The sequence below is a fragment of the Chiloscyllium punctatum genome, chromosome 7 (assembly GCF_047496795.1).
Source record: "Chiloscyllium punctatum isolate Juve2018m chromosome 7, sChiPun1.3, whole genome shotgun sequence".
Lineage (NCBI taxonomy): Eukaryota > Metazoa > Chordata > Chondrichthyes > Orectolobiformes > Hemiscylliidae > Chiloscyllium > Chiloscyllium punctatum.
Genome location: NC_092745.1, coordinates 111,346,962 through 111,371,557, shown reverse-complemented (window position 1 = coordinate 111,371,557; position 24,596 = coordinate 111,346,962). Strand labels below are relative to the sequence as shown.

The window sequence follows — 24,596 nt, the reverse complement described above, 5'->3', positions numbered from 1 at the left end:
CCAGCTCAAAGGAATATAGTTGTGGTTGTTTAAGGTCAATCATTTCAGTCCTAGAATATCACTGGATGAAATCCATGGGGTAGTGTCCTTGACCCAACAATCTTCAGTCGCTTTGTTATTAACCGTCTCTCCATCATAAGATCAGCAGTGGGATACTCACTTTCTGGATTAGTGGTGCTGGAAGAGCACAGCAGTTCAGGCAGCATCCAAGTAGCTTCGAAATCGACGTTTCGGGCAAAAGCCCTTTTACCCAGTGGGATACTCACGTTTGATTGTACAATGTTCAGCACCATTTGTGACTCCTCAGCTACTAAAGCAGTCCATGTTCAAATGAAATAAGACTTGAATAATATTCCAATACTGGATTAGTGGTGCTGGAAGAGCACAGCAGTTCAGGCAGCATCCAACGAGCAGCGAAATCGATGTTTCGACGTCGATTTCGCTGCTCGTTGGATGCTGCCTGAACTGCTGTGCTCTTCCAGCACCACTAATCCAGTATTTGCTTTTCAGCATCTGCAGTTATTGTTTTTACCTCTCTAATATTCCAATACCCAGAGTTGGTCTGACAAGTGGCAATAACATTCATGCAACATAAGTGCCAGGCACTGACCATCTCCAACAAGACAGAACCAACCATAATTGTAAGTATCAGCATCAATATCCCAGAGGTTACCACTGACCAAACGAGCTATTTAATCACCGTTGATACAACTGTAAGTCAGAGGTTATGCATTCTACTGCAAGTATCTCCTGATCCCCAAAGCCAAGGCACAAGTGAGGAATATTCCCTATTTAACTGAATGAATGCAGGTCTAGCAACACTCAAGGAGCCCATCACCACTGAGGGCAAAGCAGCCACTTGGTTAGCACTTGTCCACCACTTTTGACATTCACTTGTTTCAGCATTGACACAGTGTGGCATCGACAAGATGCACTGCAGTAACTCACCAAAACCCCTTTGACAGCACCTTCCAAGCCTGTGACTATTATTGCTTGGAAAGATGAGGACAAGGACAACAGCTGCTTGGAAACCTTGCCACTTGCAGATTTCCATTCAAGCCATAGAGTATCTTAACTTGGAAAGTTATGACCATTTCTTCAGTAATACTGAGTGAAAATCCTGGAACTCTCTCCCAAACAGCACTGTGGAGCGTACACCAAAAGGACTGCAGCAGTTCAGGAAGATGGCTCACCAAACCTTCCCCACAATAATTAGGGCTATGTAATGAATATTGGCTCACACAATCATACCCACATTCAACGAAGACATTTTTAAAACAACTAGATTTTACCGAGAGGAAAATACGCATAAAATAAATGGAAAAGTTAAAATATAATAACAAAACCTCTTTGGAAAGATTGAAATTAAGTCTCAGGTTAGAGAAATCCAAATTCCACAGATATAAATCAGCCAGAAAGATTCACGGAATTAATTATAAACTTGACCCTTTGGTCCAGCTTGTCCATGCCAACCAGATATCCCAAACCAATCTAGTCCTATTTGCCAGCACTCGGCCTATATTCTATAGCCTCTCCCTATAGCTCAAACCCTCCAACCCTGGCAACATCCTTGTAAATCTTTTCTGAACCGTTTCAAATTTCACAACATCCTTCTGTTAGGTCAGAGACCAGAACTGCACACAATATTCCAAAAGTGGGGGCCTAACCAACGTCCTGTACAGCCACAACATGACCTCTCAACTCCTATTCTCAATGCTCTGACCAATAAAGGAAAGGATACCAAATACTTTCTTCACTATCCCATCTACCTGCCAGTCTACTTTCAAGGAGCTATGAACCTGCACTCTAAGGTCTCTTTGTTCAGCAACACTCCCTAGGACCTTGTTATTATGTGTATAATTCCTGCTAGGATCTGTTTTCCCAAAATGCAGCACCTTGCATTTATCTAAGTTAAACTCCATCAGCCACTCCTCAACCCATTAGCCCATTTGATCAAGATCCCATTGTAATCTGAGTTAATCTTCTTTGCTGTCCACTACACCCCCAATTTTGGCACCATCTGCAAACTTACCAACCAAACCTCCTATGTTAACATCCATATCATTTATATAAATGATGAAAAGTAGAGGACCCAGCGCCGATCCTTGTGGCACTCCACTGGTCACAGGCCTCCAGTCTGACAAACAACCCTTCATCACCACACTCGGTGTTCTATCTTTGAGTCAGTTCTGTATCCAAGTGGCTAGTTCTCCCTGTATTCCATGAGATCTAACCTTGCTAATCAGTCTCCCAGGGGGAACCTTGTCAAATGCCTTATTGAAGTCCGTACAGGTCACGTCCACTGCTCTGCCCTCATTTTATTCAGTCTTCGTTCCTGATCCTCTTTTTTTTGGAATTTTGGCAAGCTATCCTCCTGTTCTACTGCAGATACTGAGGCAAAGTAATTATTCCATATGCCTGCCATTGCCCCATAATCATTAAAGGTACTCCCACTATCAGTCTTTAGTGGGCCAACATTGCTCCTGACCATCCGTTTTCACTTTATGTAACCATAACATTTATTCTTATTTTGATGTCTCTTGCAAGGCATCCTTTCGTAATCCCTTTTAGCAGCTCTTCTAATTAGCTTTGTGGCCCCTTGCTAGTCTTTGTATCTTGCCTGGTCTTTCCCTTTCAGCATGGTCTGTGCCGTTTCAGGCATTTTTGTAAGCTCTTTCCTTTAGCTTTTTGCTGCCCTTCGCTCTTTACTTATTAGCGGCTGTTTTTTAATTCTGTGAAGTGGAGCTTTTCCTCTCAGGGGTATAAACTGGTTTTGTATTGTGTTAAATGTTTCTTTAAACATCCTCCACTCTTCTTCAGTTGTTCTGCCCATTAGCAGATTTTCCTGGTTTACAATGCCTCTGTCTCATTTCATTAAAGTCTGCCTTACTTAAATCTAAAACTCTTCTTGCTTTCAAACGCTACATTGAACTCAATCATGTTAAGATCACTATTTGATAAATGTTCATGCACAATTAGGTTACTAATTAGATCCAACTCATTTCCCATTACTAAATACAATATCGCTGTCCTCTTGTTGTATCCAGGCATTTTGCTGTTGGAAACTATCCCAGACACACTCCAGAAATTCACTAACTTTCGGACAGGTGCTTGTCTGCCTTTCCCAATCTATGTGAAAATTAAAATCTCTCATTAATACCATGCTGGTTTTGTGACATATTTGTTTAATTTATACAATTTCACACTCCAGGGCTTTTACCAACAGAACACCTATTACAGTTTTAGATCCCTTTACTGTTCCTCAGTTCCACCCACATGATCTGCACCCCTCATTATATCCTCCTTTAGCATTGAAGTAATTTTGTTCCTAATCAGAAAGGCTCCTCCACCTTCTCTACCATTTTCCTGATGCAATTGGAAACCGTATCACCTGGTATATTTAGTTCCCAATCCTGACCATTTGTATCCAGGTCTCTGGAATGGCTACAATATTATAATATCCAATTTGAATTTGTGCTTGCAGCTCACTTAAATTTATTATTTACGCTCTGTGCATTAATACATAGAACTCTTATTCAGGCCATACACTCTAGTCTGATGCTTTATTCACTAATTTATTATTTCTCTCTTCTAGTTTAAACAATACCATTCTTGCGCTTTGCCATCACCTGCTGTACCTGAAGTAGCATTCCTGACATTTTGTTTAACTTTCTGTCTTGTTACTTGATTCTGAAACGGTATTAAATCCATCCCCCCCACCACCGTCGCAACCATTTACTAATTTAAATTCCTTGTGACCACCCTATTTAGCCTTTCTGCTCAATATTGGTCCTAGACCAGCTCAGGTGGAGCACATCCCAACAGTACAGTTCCTTCCTGTCTCTATACTGATACTAGTGCCGTATGAAATGGAACCCCTATTTCCCACACCACCCCTTTAACTACATGCTTATTTCGTCAATTTTCAAACCTCTACGCCAGTTTTCATATGGCACGGGTAATAATCCATAAATTATAACATTGACGTCCTGTCCTTTAATTTTGTTTCCTAATTTCTGATATTTCCCAAATAGGACCTGTGGAATGAGAGGAAGAAAGCCAACTTTTGTACCAAGAGAGAAAGGTGTTGATTGGTTGGATTCTATAATTAGGGGGACGGATAGTATCCTTTGCGAGCTGGATCGGGGGTCCCGCATGGTGTGTTGCCTGCCCGGTGCCTGGGTGCAGGACATCTCCGACTGGCTTGAAAGGATATTGGAGCGGAAGGGAGAAGATCCAGTTGTTGTGGTCCATGTTGACACTAACAACATAGACAAAGCTAGGAAGGATGACCTGTTTGGGGATTATCAAGCACTAGGAAGGAAATTGAAGAACAGATCCTCGAGGGTCATAATCTCTGGATTACTGCCTGAGCCACATGCTAATTGGCATAGGGGTAAGAAAATTAGGGAAGTAAACATGTGGCTAAGAGATTGGTGTGGGAAAGCGGGATTCCATTTCATGGGACATTGGCATCAGTTTTGGTAATGGGGCAATCTATACCGATGGGATGGTCTCCACCTGAACCAATCTGTGTTCTGGCGAGAAGGATAAATAGGGTGGTCAGTAGGACTTAAACTTGTGAGTCGGGGGGAAGGGAAAGGGAAAGCAACAGGGAGTATGGAGTCAAGTAGAAGGATAAGTAGCAGGTTAGCATTTGTGCAGGGTTTAAGTTCGAGGCAGGCTAGAAGTGAAGCAAAACAGAAGGATAACTGAGGACATATTACTAGAGATGTTGGAAATCATGAGGATAAGAAAATTAGCATTAAGGCGCTTTACCTGAATACTCAGAGTACTTGCAACAAAGTAGATGAATTAATGGCACAAATCATCGTGAATGATTATGATGTGGTAGGCATCACAGAGACATGGTTGCACGGGGTTCAGGACTGGCAGTTAAGCATCCAAGGATTTACAACGTATTGAAAAGACAGGGAGGTGGGCAGAGGGGGCGAGATTGTCTTGTTAGTTAAGAATGAAATTAAATCTATGGCATTGAATGACAAAGGGTCAGATGATATGGAGAATGTGTGGGTGAAGTTGAGCAACCACAAAGGCAAAAAAACCATAATGGGAGTTACGTACAGACCTCCCAGCAGTTGTCAGGACCAGGGACGCAAGATATACCAGGAAATAGATAGGGAATGTCAGAAAGGCAAGGTCTCGGTGATCATGGGGAACTTTAATATGCAAATGGATTGGATGAATAATGTTGCCCATGGATCCAAAGAAAGGGAATTCATGGAATACTTACAGCATGGCCTTTTGGAACAGCTTGTGATGGAGCCCACAAGGAAGCAGGTTATTCTGGACTTAGTGCTATGTAATGAGCCAGACCTTTTAAAAGCAAGGGAACTTAGGAGGCAACAATCATAATTTGGTAGAGTTCAGTCTGAAGTTCGAAAGAGAAGGAAAAATTGCACGTAATGATGTTACAGTGAAATAAAGTGTTACGGGGCGTGAGAGAGGAACTGATGAAAATTGACTGGAAGTCGAGCCTAGTGAGGAAGACATTAGAGCAACAATGGCAGGCGTTTCTGGGTATAATTGAGGACACAGTACAGAGGCTCAACCCAAAGAAAAGAAAGATTATCCGGAAGGGGGGAATTAGACAGCTATGGCTGACAAAGGAAGTCAGGAAATGTATCAAAGAAAAAGAGAGAGCCTATGAAGTGGTCAAGAAAATTGGGAAATCAGAAGATTTGGAAGATGACAAAAATAGAGGATAACAAAGAGAGAAATAAGGAAGGAGAGGATCAAATATGAAGGTAGGCTAGTCAGTAATATTAGAACTGATAGTAAAAGTTTCTTTCAATACATAAGGAAACAAACGAGAAGCAAAAGTAGAAATTGGGCAGCTCCAAACTGATGCAGGAAGGCTAGTGCTGGGAGATAAGGAAATAGCTGAAGAACTTACTAAGTACTAAGTGTCAGTCTGCACAGTGGAAGACATGAGTAATATCCCAACAATTAAGGTGAGTCAGGGGGCAGAGTTGAGTATGGTAGCCATTACAAAAGAGAAAGTGCTAGAAAAGCTAAAGGGTCTAAAAATAGATAAATCTCCTGGCTGGGATGGGCTACATCCTAGAATTCTGAGGGAGGTAGCTGAGGAAATAGCAGAGGCGTTGGTTGTGATCTTTCAAAAATCACTGGAGTCAGGGAAAGTCCCAATGATTGGAAAATTGCTGTCATAACCCCCTTGTTCAAGAAAGCATCAAGACAGAAGATGGAAAATTATAGGCCAATTAGCCCAACATCAGTTGTAGGTAAAATTCTAGAATCCATCATTAAGGATGAGATTTCTAAATTCTTGGAAGTGCAGGGTTGGATTAGAACAAATCAGCATGGATTTAGTAATGAGAGGTTGTGCCTGACAAACCTGTTAGAATTCCTTGAAGAGGTAACAAGTAGGTTAGACCAGGGAAACCCAGTGAATGTTATCTATCTAGACTTTGATAAGCTGCCTCACGGGAGGCTGCTGAGTAAGGTGAGGGCCCCTGGTGTTAGAGGTGAGCTACTGGCATGAATTGAGGATTGGCTGTCTGACAGAAGGCAGAAAGTTGGCAGCATGTCTAGCGGAGATTCACACAGATGATCCCTGGAATGTTATGCCTAACATACGATGCATGGCTGAGGATACTGGGATTGTATTCATTAGAGTTTAGAAGGTTGGGCGGAGATCTAATAGAAACTTACAAGATAATGCATGGCTTAGAAAGGGTGGACCCATGGGCACAGCCTTAGGATTACAGGGGGTCAATTTAGAACGGGAATGAAGAGACATTTCTTCAGCCAGAGAGTGGTGGGCCTGTGTAAATCATTGCCATGGAGTGCAGTGGAGGCTGGGACATTCAATGTCTTCAAGGCAAAGATTGATAAAATTCTTGATCGCGCAAGGAATTAAGGGTTATGGGGAGTGTGCGGGTAAGTGGAGTTGAAATGTCCAACAGCCATGATTAAATGGCAGAGTGGACTCGATGGGCCAAATGGCCTTACTTCACTCCTATGTCTTATGGTCTTATGATCTTATGGAAAGTGAACTCTGTCAGGTGTTGTCATGGAAACTACAGCCCTCAATACTGTTTAACAGTTAATAAGTGTGCTTTATTTAAATTTAAGAACAGGCAGGCTTGACTCTGATTGGTCACGGCATTGCTGTGAAAAATGAACCAGCGAATAGCTGTCATCTATTTTGCGGAGTGGAAACCGAAGCAGTGTGTGTACACCAACTCTAAAGAACAGGACTTTGGTACACGCATGTCTACCACAATGTGAGCCAGACTGACAGTTCTACATGAGTTGTCAGCATCATTCTCCCCACACTCAGTATTACCTAGCAATTGTTGTCCAATTGCAGTGGTATGCTGGGGCCAATGGGCTGAATTTTCTTGAAAGTCAGCCAAGTGTCAATTTTGGGGAGTTTCATGGAGAGTTTTGTTTCATGAACTCTTGCAATCTCATACAATTCCTGACTGCTCAGCTTACATTGTGTGCATGTGAGGTGCTTGTGTTCACCAGCAGCAGAAGTACTCGCAGGACATTCCACACCACGTCGCCATGTTTAGATCCCAGCTATGCATGAGGTCAATTGCTAGCAACATGATTAACCCTTCACTGTACTTGGAATGGGAGGTAAGAAAAAAAAAGAGCTTCTGAGAAACCAGAGAGGGTACAGGTGACCCTTCAGATAAAATGGAATCTCATCCTGTAAATGTATTGTTTTTACATCATTACCTGTCAGATCATCCGTCTTTGTAAATGCAACTAAAAGAATCAAGCTCCACAGGCTATTTGTTGTTCATGCCATACCATGCTAGGACAGGATCTAAGGAAGTGCTACTCCTTCTATAACACCCAGAGTTGCTTAACTTGTTGTTGTTTAATGTGGGAGCATCACAAGTTAGAAAGACTTCAATCAATTGAAAATGTTAAATTTTATGACACAAGAGAAAAAGTGAACAAAAAACCCAAAATACTTGCTTTTAGGGCCATACAAGGGCCAATTACCTTTTGAGCAATAACAAATTTACAGTTAATGAATGATCATTGCTCACAGCTAACATCCATTGGAATGAGGTCAATTAAGTCTAGTCTGCTTTGTCACGCTTAATGCTGCCCTGCTCTCTCGGACTGAAGACATGTCCCTGCTGCTCAATGTCCTCACCTTCTTTCTCAGAACACGGCTGCCACTTTCCTAGCTCTTCGCAGTCCATTGCATACCCATTTTGCCAATTCCAGTGTGCAGTGCACAGTGTGCTAGGATGGAATGTACTTGCAGTACCATTCCCAGACCAATCTAAGTCTTCACGAGGGTAATTTTCTGCTCCCTGATGGTTCTAGTGGAAGAACAGGCTGCATTGTTTCTATGCTTGATTTTAGTCATGGGGTTGTTAAGAGAGTCATCAGCCATCTTTGCAAAAGGTAGCAATTAAGATCCATTTACCATCCTTGTAAGGTATCTAGTGGTTGAAAGAAAGCTGCAACTCAAGAGTTCTTAAGGATATGGGCATTGTGGCAACTTCCAGGGTACCTGGTGTGGACTTGTTGAAAGATTCTCCAACCTTGTTGCATGGCACTCTCAATGAAACATGTGTACAGTCTAATGCTTCCTGCACCAGAGGAAAGGCAGTTATGTTGACAAATTCTATGTTCTGTAGTTATCAATATTACCTGTGTTTCTAATGCATTGTATCAGCATGAAACATCTAGCTTCACCTATTGCTCAAACCTTTGACAAACCATACCCTCTTTCTGAGGAAGACTGAACTCTTTTCAAGATCAGAACTGATGACCTTAGGACTTTCCATGTCTTTGCACAATACAGAGGTAGTAAAGGGAGAAAGTGAAGACTGCAGATGCTAGAGATCAGAGTCGAGAGTGTGTAGCTGGAAAAGCACAGCAGGTCAGGCAGCATCTGAGGTGCAGAAGAATCGATGCTCTGATGAAGAGTTAGTAAAAATCTGATTAGTGTAACCATTGTCCAGGTTGGCTTTTCTGTGCCCTATTTCAGCATCAAGTTTACACCATAAACAAATGGCTTTGGCTCTCTTCGGGCTGCTGATAAGGCCAATCTTACAGCACATGAACTGGAGGAATCCCAATGTGCACACTGATCAGAGAATTCGGTTTATTGGAGAGGATCCCCTGGTCAATTTTCCAATTTGGACAGAAAGGGCAAGGAGCTCATCGACTACGTGAACGGGAACTTGAATGCAGGATCGAGCTCATGAAGATATGTAAGGAAATGTCTCTGTGCAAATACAGCAAATGCATCATTCTGCATATTGGGTATTTGCAAAAGGGCATGAGGTTAGGTGTAGTTCCACTGAAGACATGTTTCTCATGGAATCCAACAAGAATATTTAAGGTGAGAGGGGAAAGATTTAAAAGGGACCTGAGGGGCAACATTTTTATGCAGCCGGTGGTGTGTGTATGCCTGGGGAGGTGATGGAGGTGGGTACAATTGCAACATTGGGCGGCACGGTGGCACAGTGGTTAGCACTGCTGCCTCACAGCGCCAGAGACCCGGGTTCAATTCCCGCCTCAGGCGACTGACTTTGTGGAGTTTGCACGTTCTCCCCGTGTCTGCGTGGGTTTCCTCCGGGTGCTCCGGTTTCCTCCCACACTCCAAAGATGTGCAGGTTAGGTGAATTGGCCGTGCTAAATTGCCCGTAGTGTTAGGTAAGGGGTAGATGTAGGGGTATGGGTGGGTTACGCTTCGGCGGGGCGGTGTGGACTTGTTGGGCCGAAGGGCCTGTTTCCACACTGTAAGTAATCTAATTAAAAAATGCATCTGGCTAGGTACATGAATGGGAAGGGTTTACAGGGATATGAGTCAAATGCTGGCAAATGGGACAAGATCAGTTTAGAATGCCTGACAATTGGACTGAGGGGTCTGTTTCTGTGCTATATAATTCCAATATGATAACTAAATGTTTTGAAAGCTGGACCTTATGGGACTCCCAATGCAGAACCGTGTATTCAGGCACACATGGCGTAATTGAACTGAACACAATGGTGTGAATTGCTGAGTTAATAATTTCAATAAATACTGATTCCTACAATGATGGCAGGTCTAGTTCACCCTGAGATAGTGTTGCAGCACAGGTGTTGATAGTTTCTTTGCATGGTAATTGGTTGAAAAGGCTAATAATGTCAAATGAGCAAATGGACACTGCAATGTCATCAATATGCAAGTCCTATATGGTCTTCACAAATGGGAATGGAAAACATGCTCAAAAGAAAAAGTGTGAACAAAATGTATCTTTTTTCGACAATCGTCAAGTTCTGTACCACCAAACAACAATAATTATTAACTGCATACTCAGCAGTGCACTCTTTGGAAAGGTATAGAATCACTACCTGCACTTTCTGGGTTTCCCTAGAACTATGCTGCTTGGACTCTAAAACTTGCTGCCAGCTACAGAATTGCGATGACAGCAAATGCTGAATATGCCTGTACTCCTGTAAAGTCGAAGCCAAAGTACTTGTTGTATCTACCTATCACAGCAAATAGAGGATAAGAAAATAAAAACATGCATCTATCTAGCCACCTATGCAGCCTTTTGCTCTGGGGATCTTGCAGTTAATTACAATTGCACTTAATAAAAGGCTAGCCTAATAGTAAACGTATAACCACAGTTGATTGTTGTAAAAGCTAATCTGGTTCACTAATGTCCTTTAAGGAAGTAAAAGCTACTATCCTATTCTGGGCAACATGGGAGTCCAGACCCACAACAGTGTGGTTGATGCTTAACTGTCTTCTGGGCAATTGGGGGTGGGCAATAAATACCGGCTGAGCCAGAAACACTCACATCTCATAAATAAATAAAACAGAAATTGCCTGACTACAAAATTAGGAAGCATAAGGTGCATTAAAACAAAACAAGCCATAGTTTGTAATTATTGCTTAATTTTCATTTCCTTGCCTTGTTCATCACTGACCACATTTCCAGGTCACTGCTGTATTACAACCCCTGCCTGAGAATCATTATGGCCTGAAATTAAAATGGTTTTTGTTGGGTTTTGTGAGAATACCAAGCAAAAAGGAACTTTAATATTCAGGTCTAAGTCAAAAATCTGGAAAAACCTTAAAATGTGACACAGGGGTCCTGAGGATTTTGGGCTTAGGCCAAAATCCAGACGAGCATAGACTTTTTTTTTGGTTTAGACACTGTTGTAATTGTAAAATACTGTTCTTACACACACACACACACACACACACACACACACACCCATGTACAGGATTGGGATTTATTATTATAAAAAATAAGGCTTTTGCTTTTGTTTAACTCTTTGTGATCAAATAACAAAAGCAAAGTACTGCAGTGGCTAGATATCCAATATAAAAACAGAAATTGTTGTCAATACTCAACAGGTCTGGCAGCATCCATGAAGAGAAAAACAGAATTAATTTTCCTCAAATGTTAACATAGATTTTCTCTCTACAGAACTGACAGGCATGTTCAGTAATTCCAGGATTTTCTTTTTATTATTAATGACCAGATAAATTGTTTAAGTGGTGTTTTCTGTGTTAATGTTTGGTCAGGAAGGAATGAATTTGGAGCAACTATCTGGCATGCTTAAGCTATTATGCTTGAGATTTTCTACAAGATGTCCCAGAATGCATCGGCATATTCTTAACACTGTAGCTCCTGAAATAAATTGTAATTCTGAAAGATATGTAATCACAAGCCTCAAGCCAGAGCACAACAGGTAGCAGAGGAATGAGAATAAGCATCTGTGCTTCACTTAGCTCACCAAAACCTATTGGTGTGCATCCCGAACCCAATATGTAGGAAAAGGCATGCCCTATTCAGTCTCTAAGGCATGTTCTATCATTCAGTTAGTTTGTCATTGAATTGTGGCTTACTTCCCCTCTTTACCTGTCTTGACTTCATATCTCTTGATATTCTGTAAAAGAAAACTATACATCTCAGTCTTGAAAATGTGTTGACCCAGAAACTGCTGCCTTTCAAACACTGAGATGAGGTTCATTTGTAAGAGCCCAGATTGCTGTTCCTTGGGCTATAGCACATCTCTAAGAAGTGGAAAAGGTCGCATAGGAAATAAGTGCGATGGTTAAACAAGTTGCTTTTGCACAAGGCGCTCACTGTTAACATTTCATTAAATGGATTTTGATAGAGAAAGGAGGTGATTAGAAGATTAGAAACAAAGCATTTTTCTGTCTTCAGCTAAGGTACCATCTCTATTGTGTGTAGATTTCTAGTCGGTAACCAACATTGCATTTTTTTGAAGCAGTTGAGATGTTTGATTTTCAATCTATGTCTTCTGTAAAGTGGTAAATATGCACTGATGAAAAAATACTGTTTGCGTTCAGACAGCAATGCAACATTTTTTATAACCTGATACGTAGCTTATTTGAATGCAAAATATTTTCCTTGTAGAAATCTTGTGAGAATGTCCAAAGGCTAACTGAATGTATTATAATTGCCCTTTGTATGAATGAACACTGATAGCTAATATTATTCTCAACTGCATCATTCAAAGGTTTATTCTGCTATGCTCATTACTCCCCTTTGTGTTCCACTTGCTGTCAGACTTGTACAGTTCAAGCTAAGAATACCAAGTTGTTGTCAAGAAACCTAGATATATAAGTTCATTCTTCCCACAAGGGCTATGCAGTTTAACTGTATAATATCTACATCTATGTGTGATATATACATTCATGCATGCAATGCCTTAAAATATAGAAACAAATACACGTGTTAGTGATCCAATGAAAAAAAAATTATGAAAGTTCTTTTTGATGTAAAACAACATCATAAAGCATCATTGGAATGGTATTAGAGATAAGTTTCTATTGAAAAACTGCAGGGATTATGAGATGGGGGTTAATGGGGTAGAGAGATAGACAGCCAAAGAGGTTTAGAGACAGAATCCGCAGCTTAGGGCCTGGACAACTGAAGACATAACCACTAATACAGCACTGAGGGAAATAAGTGCACCCCAGTCAGAATTGAAGGAATGCAGAGATTGGACAGTGGGTGTAGAGCTGAAGGGGTTCATCTGAAGAAGTCACATTTTGTTTACTCTGTTTCCCTCTTCACCAATACTAGTAGACCTGCTAAGTATTTCCAGCTATTTCCTGTTGTATTTCACAATAACACTGAACTCTGTGTTGTAACCTTTACAGATTAGGGGCAATAGTTGTGCATGTCCTGATTCAAAGTTTCAAGTTGACACTTTTAACTCAAGTTCCTGAATTCATGTATCGCAAAATTAGCTTGGTTTATTTTGTGAACGACATTCAACAACATTTTAAAAGAATGTTGTTGATTTACACCAATTACCCACTAATTATCTTTAAGACATTCCTTATTGGCTACAATAGGAATGTACTGATTTAGTTCAAGCTTTTCACAGAAAATTCACTGTGTGTCCCTGGCTGTTTGTGAACAGAATGCTTTATCTTTCTCTCATCTGTGATTTTGGCTGAAACCTCTTGTTGAAACAGACAGGAATGATGTTTCAGGCAAATGCCAGAAGAATCATTCTGGAACATTAATTGCAAACAAATCTCTGGAGTAATATCAGTGAACTACTCAAAAACAATTTCTGGAAGAATTAGACAAGACAGGGTGACGATTACATATTCAAACTCATACTGTTCGGATGCTGAATATAAAAGTAGGCACTGATTGGAGAAACAGGGTCATAGAGTCATAAAGATGTACAGCACAGAAACAGATCCTTTGGTCCAACTCGTCCACACTGACCAGATATCCCAACCCAATCTAGTTCCATTTGCCAGCACCCGGCCCATATCCCTCTAAACCCTTCCTATTCATATATCCGTCCAGCTGCCTTTTAAATGTTGCAATTGTACCAGCCTCCACCACTTCCTCTGGCAGCTCATTCCAACCACGCTCCATTCTCTGTGTGAAAAAGTTGCCCCTTAGGTCTCTTTTATATCGTTCCCCTCTCACCCTAAACCTATGCCCTCTAATTCTGAACTCCACCACCCCAGGGGAAAGACCTTGTCTGTTTATCCTATCCATGCTCCTCATGATCTTACAAACATCTATAAGGTCGCTCCTCAGCCTCCGACACTCCAGGGAAAACAGCCCCAGCCTATTCAGCTTCTCCCTATAGCTCAAATCGTCCAACCCAAGCAACATCCTTGTAAATCTTTTCTGAATCCTTTCAAGTTTCACAACATATTTCCAATAGGAAGGAGACCAGAATTGCACTCAATATTCCAAAAGTGGCCTAACCAATGTCCTGTACAGTCGCAACATAACCGTCATTCTCCTGTACTCAGTGCTCTGACTAATAAAGGAAAGCATACCACATGCCTTCTTCGCTATCTTATCTATCAGTGACTCTACTTTCAAGGAGCTACGAACCTGCACTCCAAGGTCTTTCGGTTCAGCAACACTCCCTAGGACCTTACTAAATAATTCAATTTTAATTTTCTTTCTGTAGATAGGCAAACCTTCCATTCCTGAGACAGTCATCCTTTTTATTGATGTTATAACCAACGGTAAATTTCTGACATCATAGTAGTTTTAAATTAGTCAACCAATGGTCATACTAGTCAAGGCTGAGGCAGACAGATTTTTATTCAGCAGGGAATCAAGGTTTATGTGGAAAAGGCAAGAAAGTGGTTTTGAAATTACCAGATCTTACTATTAAATTATATCTTACCATTTATGAATTATTTATCTGCAAATTAAAAATAAGCTTAGACATTCAAAACGGTATAATTATTTCTGGCTGACTCGAATCATGTAGGCAAAACTGAGGACTGCAGATGCTGGAAACCAGAGTTTAGATCAGAGTGGTGCTGGAAAAGCACAGCAGGTCAGGCAGCATCTGAGGAGCAGGAAAATCGATGTTTCGGGCAAAAGCCCTTCATCAGGAATGTAGAATCATGTAGCAATTGCTACACCATAAGAGATAAAGATTAAAAAGTTGGGTTGACAAAATTACTGAGGATTAAATGACATGCTATCTGTGGCTTGGTAACTCAACTACATTCGCACCTTGTGCATCATTCAAATGGTATAATTTTGGGTTACGGATTGCCAATGAAGCAACTAGAAATTTGAAGATGGTGCTGTGGTTGAGGCTATACTAAAAGCCATTGAGACTGAATTATAATCATCAAATTATAGACCTTTTGAGGACATTTTTATTCAACCCATCAGGAAAATGAAAGCATTGAATGAAGGAATTCCAGCTCCCCGTAAAGACAAAATAATATTCTTAGCCCAGAAATATATTTTACGATAACCAGTCATCTTAAATCAGTTTGATGGATCTTTTCGTAGAGTCATAGAAATTTCAGCATAGCCTGAGGTAATTTTGACCAGCTCCTTACTGCTGCTGAGACTATGGTAGTTTATGGCAGTGGACTAACAAACCAAAGGTCATTAATTTCAATCTCAACATAGCAAGCACTGAAAATAAATTTAATAAATCTGGTACTTTTCTGCATTGGTACCAGATAGTCTGGCCTCCAAATGACATCAGCTCCACACTTTATGGTTAACTCAAATCTTCTCAGGGCAATAAGAGATAGATAACAGTTCTATCAACATCACAAAGACACACTTTAACATTATACATGTCTGTTTAATCTTTTTCTGTTGTGATTATCTTGAAATGTTTAACCATTTCCCTCTTCAATGCAATGACTGAACTTCAATAATAGTTTGTAGTAATAATAACAATGCAGTCCTTACTTTTATAATCCATGTCTATTTGGTCACCTCTGTAAACTCCCCCTATTTTAGTGGTGTTATTTTAAGATATCCTTGCCTATGTTAAAGATGCAAGTTAAATAGAGAGTAATTATTTTTAATGGACAGAATGTATCGCTGACAGCAAGAACATGAAGAGTTTGAGTCTATCCATGAAAGCTTGGTTTGAAATTGAATGGCTAATTCTATATCTGCTAAAGTTGGCAGTATGCCCATGTTATTACCTGGTAGGGTCTGGCAAGGATGCTTGAGGCTAAGAGTAACAAGAGAACTGCTGATGGTTATATGTCAACTGAATGTAATTGTCTGAGGAAGGGCTCTTTTAGTACAGTGGTAGTGACCTGATCTCTGAGCTAGAAGGCATAGAGTCAAGTTCCACCTATTTGCACACGTCATAACATATTTATATAGGTTGGTTTAAAAATATCTAATTGGATGAGAACTTGACTAGATGTGTACATATGGGGAACAAGTAATCAATGGCGGTTGAGCTGACAGTGTATGAACTGGGACAAAACTCTGACTACAAAAAACATGTACCTGGATTCTGTCTAACTAATGGGATGGCACTGTGGTTCAGTGGTTAGACTGCTGCCTCACAGCACCAGGGTCCCAGGTTTGATTCCAGCCTTGGGCGACTGTCTGTGTGGAGTTTGCACCTTCTCCCTGTGTCTGCGTGTGTTTCCTTCGGGTACTCCGGTTTCCTCCCACAATCCAAAGATGTGCAGATCAGGTGAATTGGCCATGCTAAATTGCCCGTAGTGTTAGGTGCATTAGTCAGAGGGAAATGGGTCTGGGTGGGTTACTCTTCAGAGGGTCGGTGTGGACTGGTTGGGCCGAAGCACCTGTTTCCACACCTTAGGGAATCTAATCTAATCTAATATTTAACTTCTGGTGTTTAACAGCCAGTGTTCTAAAGTGCCTCAGTGAGGAATATAAAAGTGAGGCTCTTGATGTAGTTAGTCCGGTCCCAATGGAGTTAACCAAGACTGCATTCAGAAAGTCACGAATAATTTTGATATAAATCTCGAACTTGGTTTCTTATTCTGGTGGTGGACTTAAGATACAGTGGGCTGTCCCATTGCCAAACCTTAAACACCCGACGCTTGGAGGGATAACGCCTCATCTTCCGCCTTGGGACTCTGCATCACACAGGATGAATATGTGGATTTCACCAGTTTCCTCATTTCCCCTCCCCCCACCTTATCCCAGTGCCAAGCCTCTAACTCGGCACCTCCGTCTTGATTTGTCGGTTTTCCTTCCCACCTATCTACTCCACCCTCCTCTCCAACCTATCGCTTTCATCCACACCTTCATCTACCTATCACATTCCTAGCTATATTCTCCGTAAGTCCACCCCCTCCCATTTATCTGTCAGCTCCCCTGGCCCACAAGCTTCATACCTGATGAAGAGCTTATGCCCGAAACATCGATTCTCCTGCTCCTTGGATGCTGTCTGACCTACTGTGCTTTTCCAGCACCACACTCTCGACACTTTTAGCATTTTGTTTGGAATCGGTTACATTTCTAAGTTGCCCAAAGTTTGCTTTCTGCTGATAACATCTTAAACTTTGAAGATCATAAAACTATGCTTGGAAAACTTTAGCAATATAAACTCTTATTGTACTCATGTGCAATTTCTTTTACAATATTTTAAGAGAGGCACACATATGTTTACTTAAAATGGATGGGATTGCCATATGTTAAGGTTTTATATGCTACCATCACAGTGACAAGTTTTGGTGTTACTTAGTTAGTTCCATCTGTTGGTGAGGCTCTATTTAATATTTGCCTGGTTGAAACAGCAATGAATTCAATATGAGTACTGCAGTTAGGAAGATTTCTTTTCACTTCATTTGGTTAAGTTATTCAAAAAACTAACCGTGTGACAAAAATAGCATCAGTGGAATTTCAATGCTTGAGTTGGTATGTCATATTTTTCACAATTATTAAAATTAGTCGACATATCTAAAATAATTCTAACATGAAGTTTGAAATTTTAATTGTGTTATGTTTAAAAATGCATATATATGAATAAATATAGTACAATAAAAAGGTGATCATTCTTATAAAGCCCTATATAATTACAATTAACACAGGTAATCTGGAAATGAACTCATGGTGAGCTAGATTGCGCACGGCACCTTATTTACTGTAATAACGATGTTGTCTTCTGCCATGATTTGGAGATGGGGCCAGTGTTGGACTGGGGTGTACAAAGTTACAAATCGCACAACACCAGGTTATAGTCCAACAGGTTTAATTGGAAGCACTAGCTTTCAGAGCGCCGCTCCTTCTCATCACCTAATGATCTGAAAGCTAGTGCTTCCAATTAAACCTGTTGGACTATAACCTGGTGTCTTCTGCCATATCTTCCAAGTCCACCACAGATCTCGTATAAACACTTGGTTCATTTCTAACACTCAAAGATTTACAGAAGAGGTGGAGACAGAGCTAAAGAGAAAGATGGAACAAGAAAGGATAGATAAAGATCATACCTGTCCAATTATACCAGCAATGTTAGGTACAGGTTTTCCTTTCTGGTGAGGTCTTGTTGGCGGGCTCTGTCCTTCCCAATTTTGCAGCTCTTCGATGCTTTTTAAATACAAGAGTGCCTTCAATCCCGTGCAATAGTCATCAATTAATGTGAAGTCCTGATTCTGAACAGCACTGCATACCTGTAAGTGTACAGTTTATTTTAATGTGTACATAGATACTTTCACATGCACTACACCATAATGTTAGCTGTTGGGAGAAATTGTTTGTTACTGGGGATATGGAATGATGAGCAAAATTGTATCTTCTATCTAAGACTATCTTGGATTTACTTAAATCCAATTATTGCCTCTTGCATTCTCAGCTATTCATAATGTAACTTTAAGAAATATTACTCTGACTTGCTTTAAATGCATCACAACCATTTATACAATTACATTGAATTAAACTAGGAAGTCAAAAATATCAGGAAGTTTCAGGACTGGAAAAGGCTCTAAAGTTCATCTGATCCAAACAAAAAAAACACTAATGATTCTTAATTGTATATCCTTAACCCAATCTTCCTTATTATTTCCACATTATCTGCCTCCAATAAACAACCAGAAATGTCATTTCACATATTCATTGGTATTGGTGCAAAACTAGTTAAATCTCAATGTATATTGAGCTAATGTACTTTTCGAGTCATAGAGTCATACAGCACGGAAACAGACCCTTCGGTCCAACTCATCCATGCCAACCAGATATCTCTGCCCTACCCGGTCCATATCCCTGCAAACCCTTCCTATTCATATACCCATCCAGATGCCTCTTAAATGTTGCAATTGTACCAGCCTCCACCACTTCCTCTGGCAGCCCATTCCACACACGCACCACCCTCAGTGTGAATTTGTTGCCCCTTAGGTCTCTTTTATATCTTTCCCCTCTCACCCTAAACCTATGCCCTCTAGTTCTGGACTGCCTTACCCCAGAGGAGAGACTTTGTCTATTTATCCTATCCATGCCCCTCATGATTTTATAAACCTTGATAAGGTCATCCCTAAGCTTCTGATGCTCCAGGGAAAACAGCCCCAGCCTATTCAGCCTCTCCCTATATTCAAATCTTCCAACCCTGGCAACACCTTGTAAATCTTTTCTGAACCCTTTCAACTTTCACGACATCTTTCTGATAGGAAGGAGACCAGAATTGGATGCAATATTCCAACAGTGGCCTAACCAATGTCCTGTACAGCTGCAACATGACCTCCCAACTCCTGTACTCAACACTCTGACCAATAATGGAAAGCATACCAAACGCCGTCTTTATTATCCTATCTACCTGCGACTCCACTTTCAAAGGGCTATGAACCTGCACTCCAAGGTCTCTTTGTTCAGCAACACTCCCTAGGACTTTACCACTAAGTGTATAAATCCTGCTAAGATTTGCTTTCCCAAATGCAGCACCTTGCATTTATCTAAATTAAACTCCATTTGCCACTTCTCAGCCCATTGTCCCATCTGATCAAGATCTCGTTGTAATCTGAGGTAACCTTCTTCGCTGTCCACTACACCTCCAATTTTGGTGTAATCTGCAAACTTACTAACTATACCCCTTATGCTCACATTCAAATCATTTATATAAATGATAAAAAGTAGTGGACCCAGCACCAATCCTTGTTGTACTCCACTGGTCACAGGCCTCCAATCTGAAAAACAACCCTCCACCACCACTTTCTGTGTTCTACCTTTGAGGCAGTTCCGTATCCAAATAGTTCTCCCTGTATTCCATGAGATCTAATCTTGTTAACCAGTCTCTCATGGGGATCCTTCTCAAACACCTTACTGAAGTCCAAACAGATCACGCCCACTGCTCTGCCCTCATCAATCCTCTTTGTTACTTCTTCAAAATCTCTTTCTTTTAGAAGTTGGGTCAATTTTGTGCAAATTATTGGAATTCAACTCATCCTTTTCAAAATTATTTTACGTGACACATTTCTGGATAAGCCAACAAGCACTGTGTATCTCTAAGTAATCTTTAGAAGATTGTGATGAGCTCCCTTCTTAAACTGCTACAGCCCACGTTGAGCAGGGATATCCACAACGCTGTGAGGAAGCGAAGGTGTCTTCTGCTCTTGTCCTTCTCGGTGGTAGAGATTGTGGATTTGAGAAGGATTGAAGGATCCTTGTTGAGTTGCAATAGTGCATCTGAGAAGGTTTACAATGTTGTCACTGTTTGCATTGTTGGTGAAAGGAGTGAATATTGAAGGTGATGGAAGAGATGTCACACAAGCAGTCTCCTTTGTCCTGGATAGTGCAGAACATTTCAATGTTGTTACAGATGCACTCAATCAGTCAAGTGGAAAGTATCCCACCATACCATCCCACTATCAGTCAGTCAAATGCTAACTTTATGTCAAGGGAAGTCGCTCACTTTCAGCACTTGAGTTCAGCTCCTTTGTCTTTGTTTGGACAAATACCATAATGAGTCCAGAACCAAAGCACCCCTGGCAGAAAACAACTAAGCCTCAGCTAATTGTTGGATAGGTGTCACTCGATAGTGCTGTTGACAACTACTTCTACCACTGGGCTAATTATCCAGAGTCGACCAATGGGGGATAATTGGCTTGGTTGATTTATCTGCTTTTTGTGTTTTCTATTCTTTTAAAACCCTCATTATTTGAACTTTCTCTCCCATGAGGCTTCTTGTCTCCAAAACTCAAAGCTTTTCAAACCCTCCTCATCACTTAGATGCATTAAGCAATTTGTTTTAATTGCTCTTTGCTGCATTGCCTCCAATACTTGGATAATTTAGTGACCGGTGATTCAGATCTGGTTAACGTTTCTTAATGCTCTTTAACACAACAGAGTTGATTATTTTGAAATATGTACTAAAAACCTAATCCCTTGAGTGCACTGACTTGCATCCTAAAGCAATTTCTTCTGTTGTTTATTTCCCTTTCTTAGTCTCATTACCTTGTGTTTGTGCGTATCAAATGTCATTGGCAATTGACCTGCATTTTTAAGCAAATCATTTGCCATCTCCATCACTAAAATTTAGAATGGTCTGTAAATTCAGAATTTTTTAGGCTTTATTTTCTGAAGGTATCAGGACTCATGCCCACCTAGCTTCTGCCTTCTTGAACCATTGCAGTTCTTGGGGTGGACAGACCCCATAATTCTGTTAGTAAGGGAGTTCCAGGACTTTTACCCAGTGATGGTGAAGGAACAGCAATAAAGCTCGAGGGCAGGATGGTACATGTCCTGCAGGAGAACCTATAGGTGATAGTGTCCCCATGTATCTACAGTCCTTCTATTTCTAGACAGAAGAAGTCATGGGTTTGGAAGGTGCTATCAGAGGAGCCTTGGTAAATTAGTGTCGTATATCTTGGAGATGGTATACATTGCTGTCACTGTGCATTGGAAGTAATGGGAGTTAATATTGAAGGTGGTGGATGGTGAGCCAATCAAGCAATCTTTTTTCTCCTGGATGGTGTCAAGCTTCTTGAATGCTGTTTTGGGCTGCACTTATCCAGTCAAGTGGAGAGTACTACTTCACACTCTTGACCTGCGCATTTGTAGATAGTTGACAGGCTTTGGGGAGTCAGCCGACGAGTTACTTACTGTAAACTTCATGGCCTTTGATCTGTTTTTGTGGTCACAGTATCTACATGTCCAGTTCTGATTCTGGTCAATGGTAACCTCCAGGATGTTGATAATTGGAGATTTGGTGATGATGATGTCATTGTGATGTGGGACCAACAGGAGGTGGCCAAAATGGATTCGGTTGTGATTAAATACAATTCTGTTGTTGCTGGTGGGCAGCAGCACCTTATGGGCCTTGATTTGATAGATCTCCTTGATTTGATAAGGTAAAAACAATGACTGCAGATGCTGAAAATCAAATACTGGATTAGTGGTGCTGGAAGAGCACAGCAGTTCAGGCAGCATCCAACGAGCAGCGAAATCAACGTTTCGGGCAAAAGCCCTTCATCAGGAATAAAGGCAGTGAGCCTGAAGCATGGAGAGATAAGCTAGAGGAGGGTAGGGGTGGGGAGAGAGTAGCATAGAGTACAATGGGTGAGTGGGGGAGGAGATGAAGGTGATAGGTCAAGGAGGAGAGGGTGGAGTGAATAGGTGGAAAAGAAGATAGGCAGGTCGGACAAGTCAAGGAGACAGTAACTGAGCTGCAAGTTTGAAACTAGGATGAGGTGGGGGAAGGGGAAATGAGGAAGCTGTTGAAGTCCACATTGATGCCCTGGGGTTGAAGTGTTCTGAGGCGGAAGATGAGGCGTTCTTCCTCCAGGCGTCTGGTGGTGAGGGAGCGGCGGTGAAGGAGGCCCAGGACCTCCATGTCCTCGGCAGAGTGGGAGGGGGAGTTGAAATGTTGGGCCACGGGGCGGTTTGGTTGATTGGTGCGGGTGTCTCGGAGATGTTCCCTAAAGCGCTCTGCTAGGAGGCGCCCAGTCTCCCCGGTGTAGAGGAGACCACATCGGGAGCAACGGATACAATAAATGATATTGGTGGATGTGCAGGTGAAACTTTGATGGATGTGGAAGGCTCCTTTAGGGCCTTGGATAGAGGTGAGGGAGGAGGTGTGGGCACAGGTTTTACAGTTCCTGCGGTGGCAGGGGAAAGTGCCCGAATGGGAGGGTGGGTCGTAGGGGGGTGTGGACCTGACCAGGTAGTCACGGAGGGAACGGTCTTTGCGGAAGGCGGAAAGGGGTGGGGAGGGAAATATATCCCTGGTGGTGGGGTTTCACGGAGGGAAGGGTCTTTGCGCCACCTCCAAAAAGATTCCACCCTACAAACCTTCGCATCAACCAAATCATCCGCCGACATTTCCGCCACCTCCAAAAAGACCCCACCACCAGGGATATATTTTCCTCCCCACCCCTTTCCGCCTTCCGCAAAGACCGTTCCCTCCTTGACTACCTGGTCAGGTCCACACCCCCCTACGACCCACCCTCCCATTCTGGCACTTTCCCCTGCCACCGCAGGAACTGTAAAACCTGTGCCCACACCTCCTCCCTCACCTCTATCCAAGGCCCTAAAGGAGCCTTCCACATCCATCAAAGTTTCACCTGCACATCCACCAATATCATTTATTGTATCCGTTGCTCCCGATGTGGTCTCCTCTACATTGGGGAGACTGGGCGCCTCCTAGCAGAGCGCTTTAGGGAACATCTCCGAGACACCCGCACCAATCAACCAAACCGCCCCGTGGCCCAACATTTCAACTCCCCCTCCCACTCTGCCGAGGACATGGAGGTCCTGGGCCTCCTTCACCGCCGCTCCCTCACCACCCGACGCCTGGAGGAAGAATGCCTCATCTTCCGCCTCGGAACACTTCAACCCCAGGGCATCAATGTGGACTTCAACAGCTTCCTCATTTCCCCTTCCCCCACCTCATCCTAGTTTCAAACTTGCAGCTCAGTTACTGTCTCCTTGACTTGTCCGACCTGCCTATCTTCTTTTCCACCTATTCACTCCACCCTCTCCTCCTTGACCTATCACCTTCATCTCCTCCCCCACTCACCCATTGTACTCTATGCTACTCTCTCCCCACCCCTACCCTCCTCTAGCTTATCTCTCCATGCTTCAGGCTCACTGCCTTTATTCCTGATGAAGGGCTTTTGCCCGAAACGTTGATTTCGCTGCTCGTTGGATGCTGCCTGAACTGCTGTGCTCTTCCAGCACCACTAATCCACTCCTTGATTTGATAGTCTATCCCATTTAGCATGGTGGTAATGCCAAATAACACAATGGAGGTATATTCAATGTGAAGATGGCAGAACCCTCCCAATTTTGCAGGATTGATAGGGCTGTGTTTGCCATTGTCATTTTCAGTGTCTTGGTTGATACCAGTGGTTTCATTCCTTTCTCAAGTGGCTTGCTAAGCCATTTCAAAGTCAACCACATTGATGAAGTCACATATAGACCAGACCAGAGAAAGATGGCAGACTTTCTTCTCTAAAGCTCATTAGTGAGCTAGATGGGTTTTTATGACAATAGTTATGTGGTCAGGTTGACAAGCTTTTAGTCCCAGATTTTTTATTGAATTCAACTTCCACTACCTGCCACAGCAGAATTTGACCTCATGTCTCCTATTAGCCAAAAGGCTTTGGATTACTAGTACAGTGTCAATACCACTACATGACAACATCTCATTTACACTTCAAGTTCGTACTTTTAAGATCTTATGCTCTCATATCCCCTTTTAACCCTCCATTCCAAAACAGAGCTACAGCACTGGTCAACTGTTAATGGTGATTCTGTGTCATGAGCATGAAGCTTGGGGCTTTTTGAGCCTTGCCCATGATTGAGGCAATGGCACTCGCTGCACAAAATATGCCTTGTCTGCATTGCCAGTTGAACAACACAGAATATGAAGTA

At 41.9% G+C, this 24,596-nt stretch overlaps 1 protein-coding gene across 1 annotated transcript in view; it reads right to left on the bottom strand.

Annotated features, from left to right (window-relative positions):
* The window catches only part of LOC140480044 (dihydropyrimidine dehydrogenase [NADP(+)]-like), a 731,044-nt gene that overhangs the window by 80,707 nt on the left and 625,741 nt on the right, over nt 1–24,596 (bottom strand). Inside the window, exon 20 of the mRNA XM_072574601.1 lies at nt 18,227–18,406. Within this exon, the coding sequence (XP_072430702.1) occupies nt 18,227–18,406 (180 nt within the window). The remainder of the gene's footprint in view (nt 1–18,226; nt 18,407–24,596) is intronic.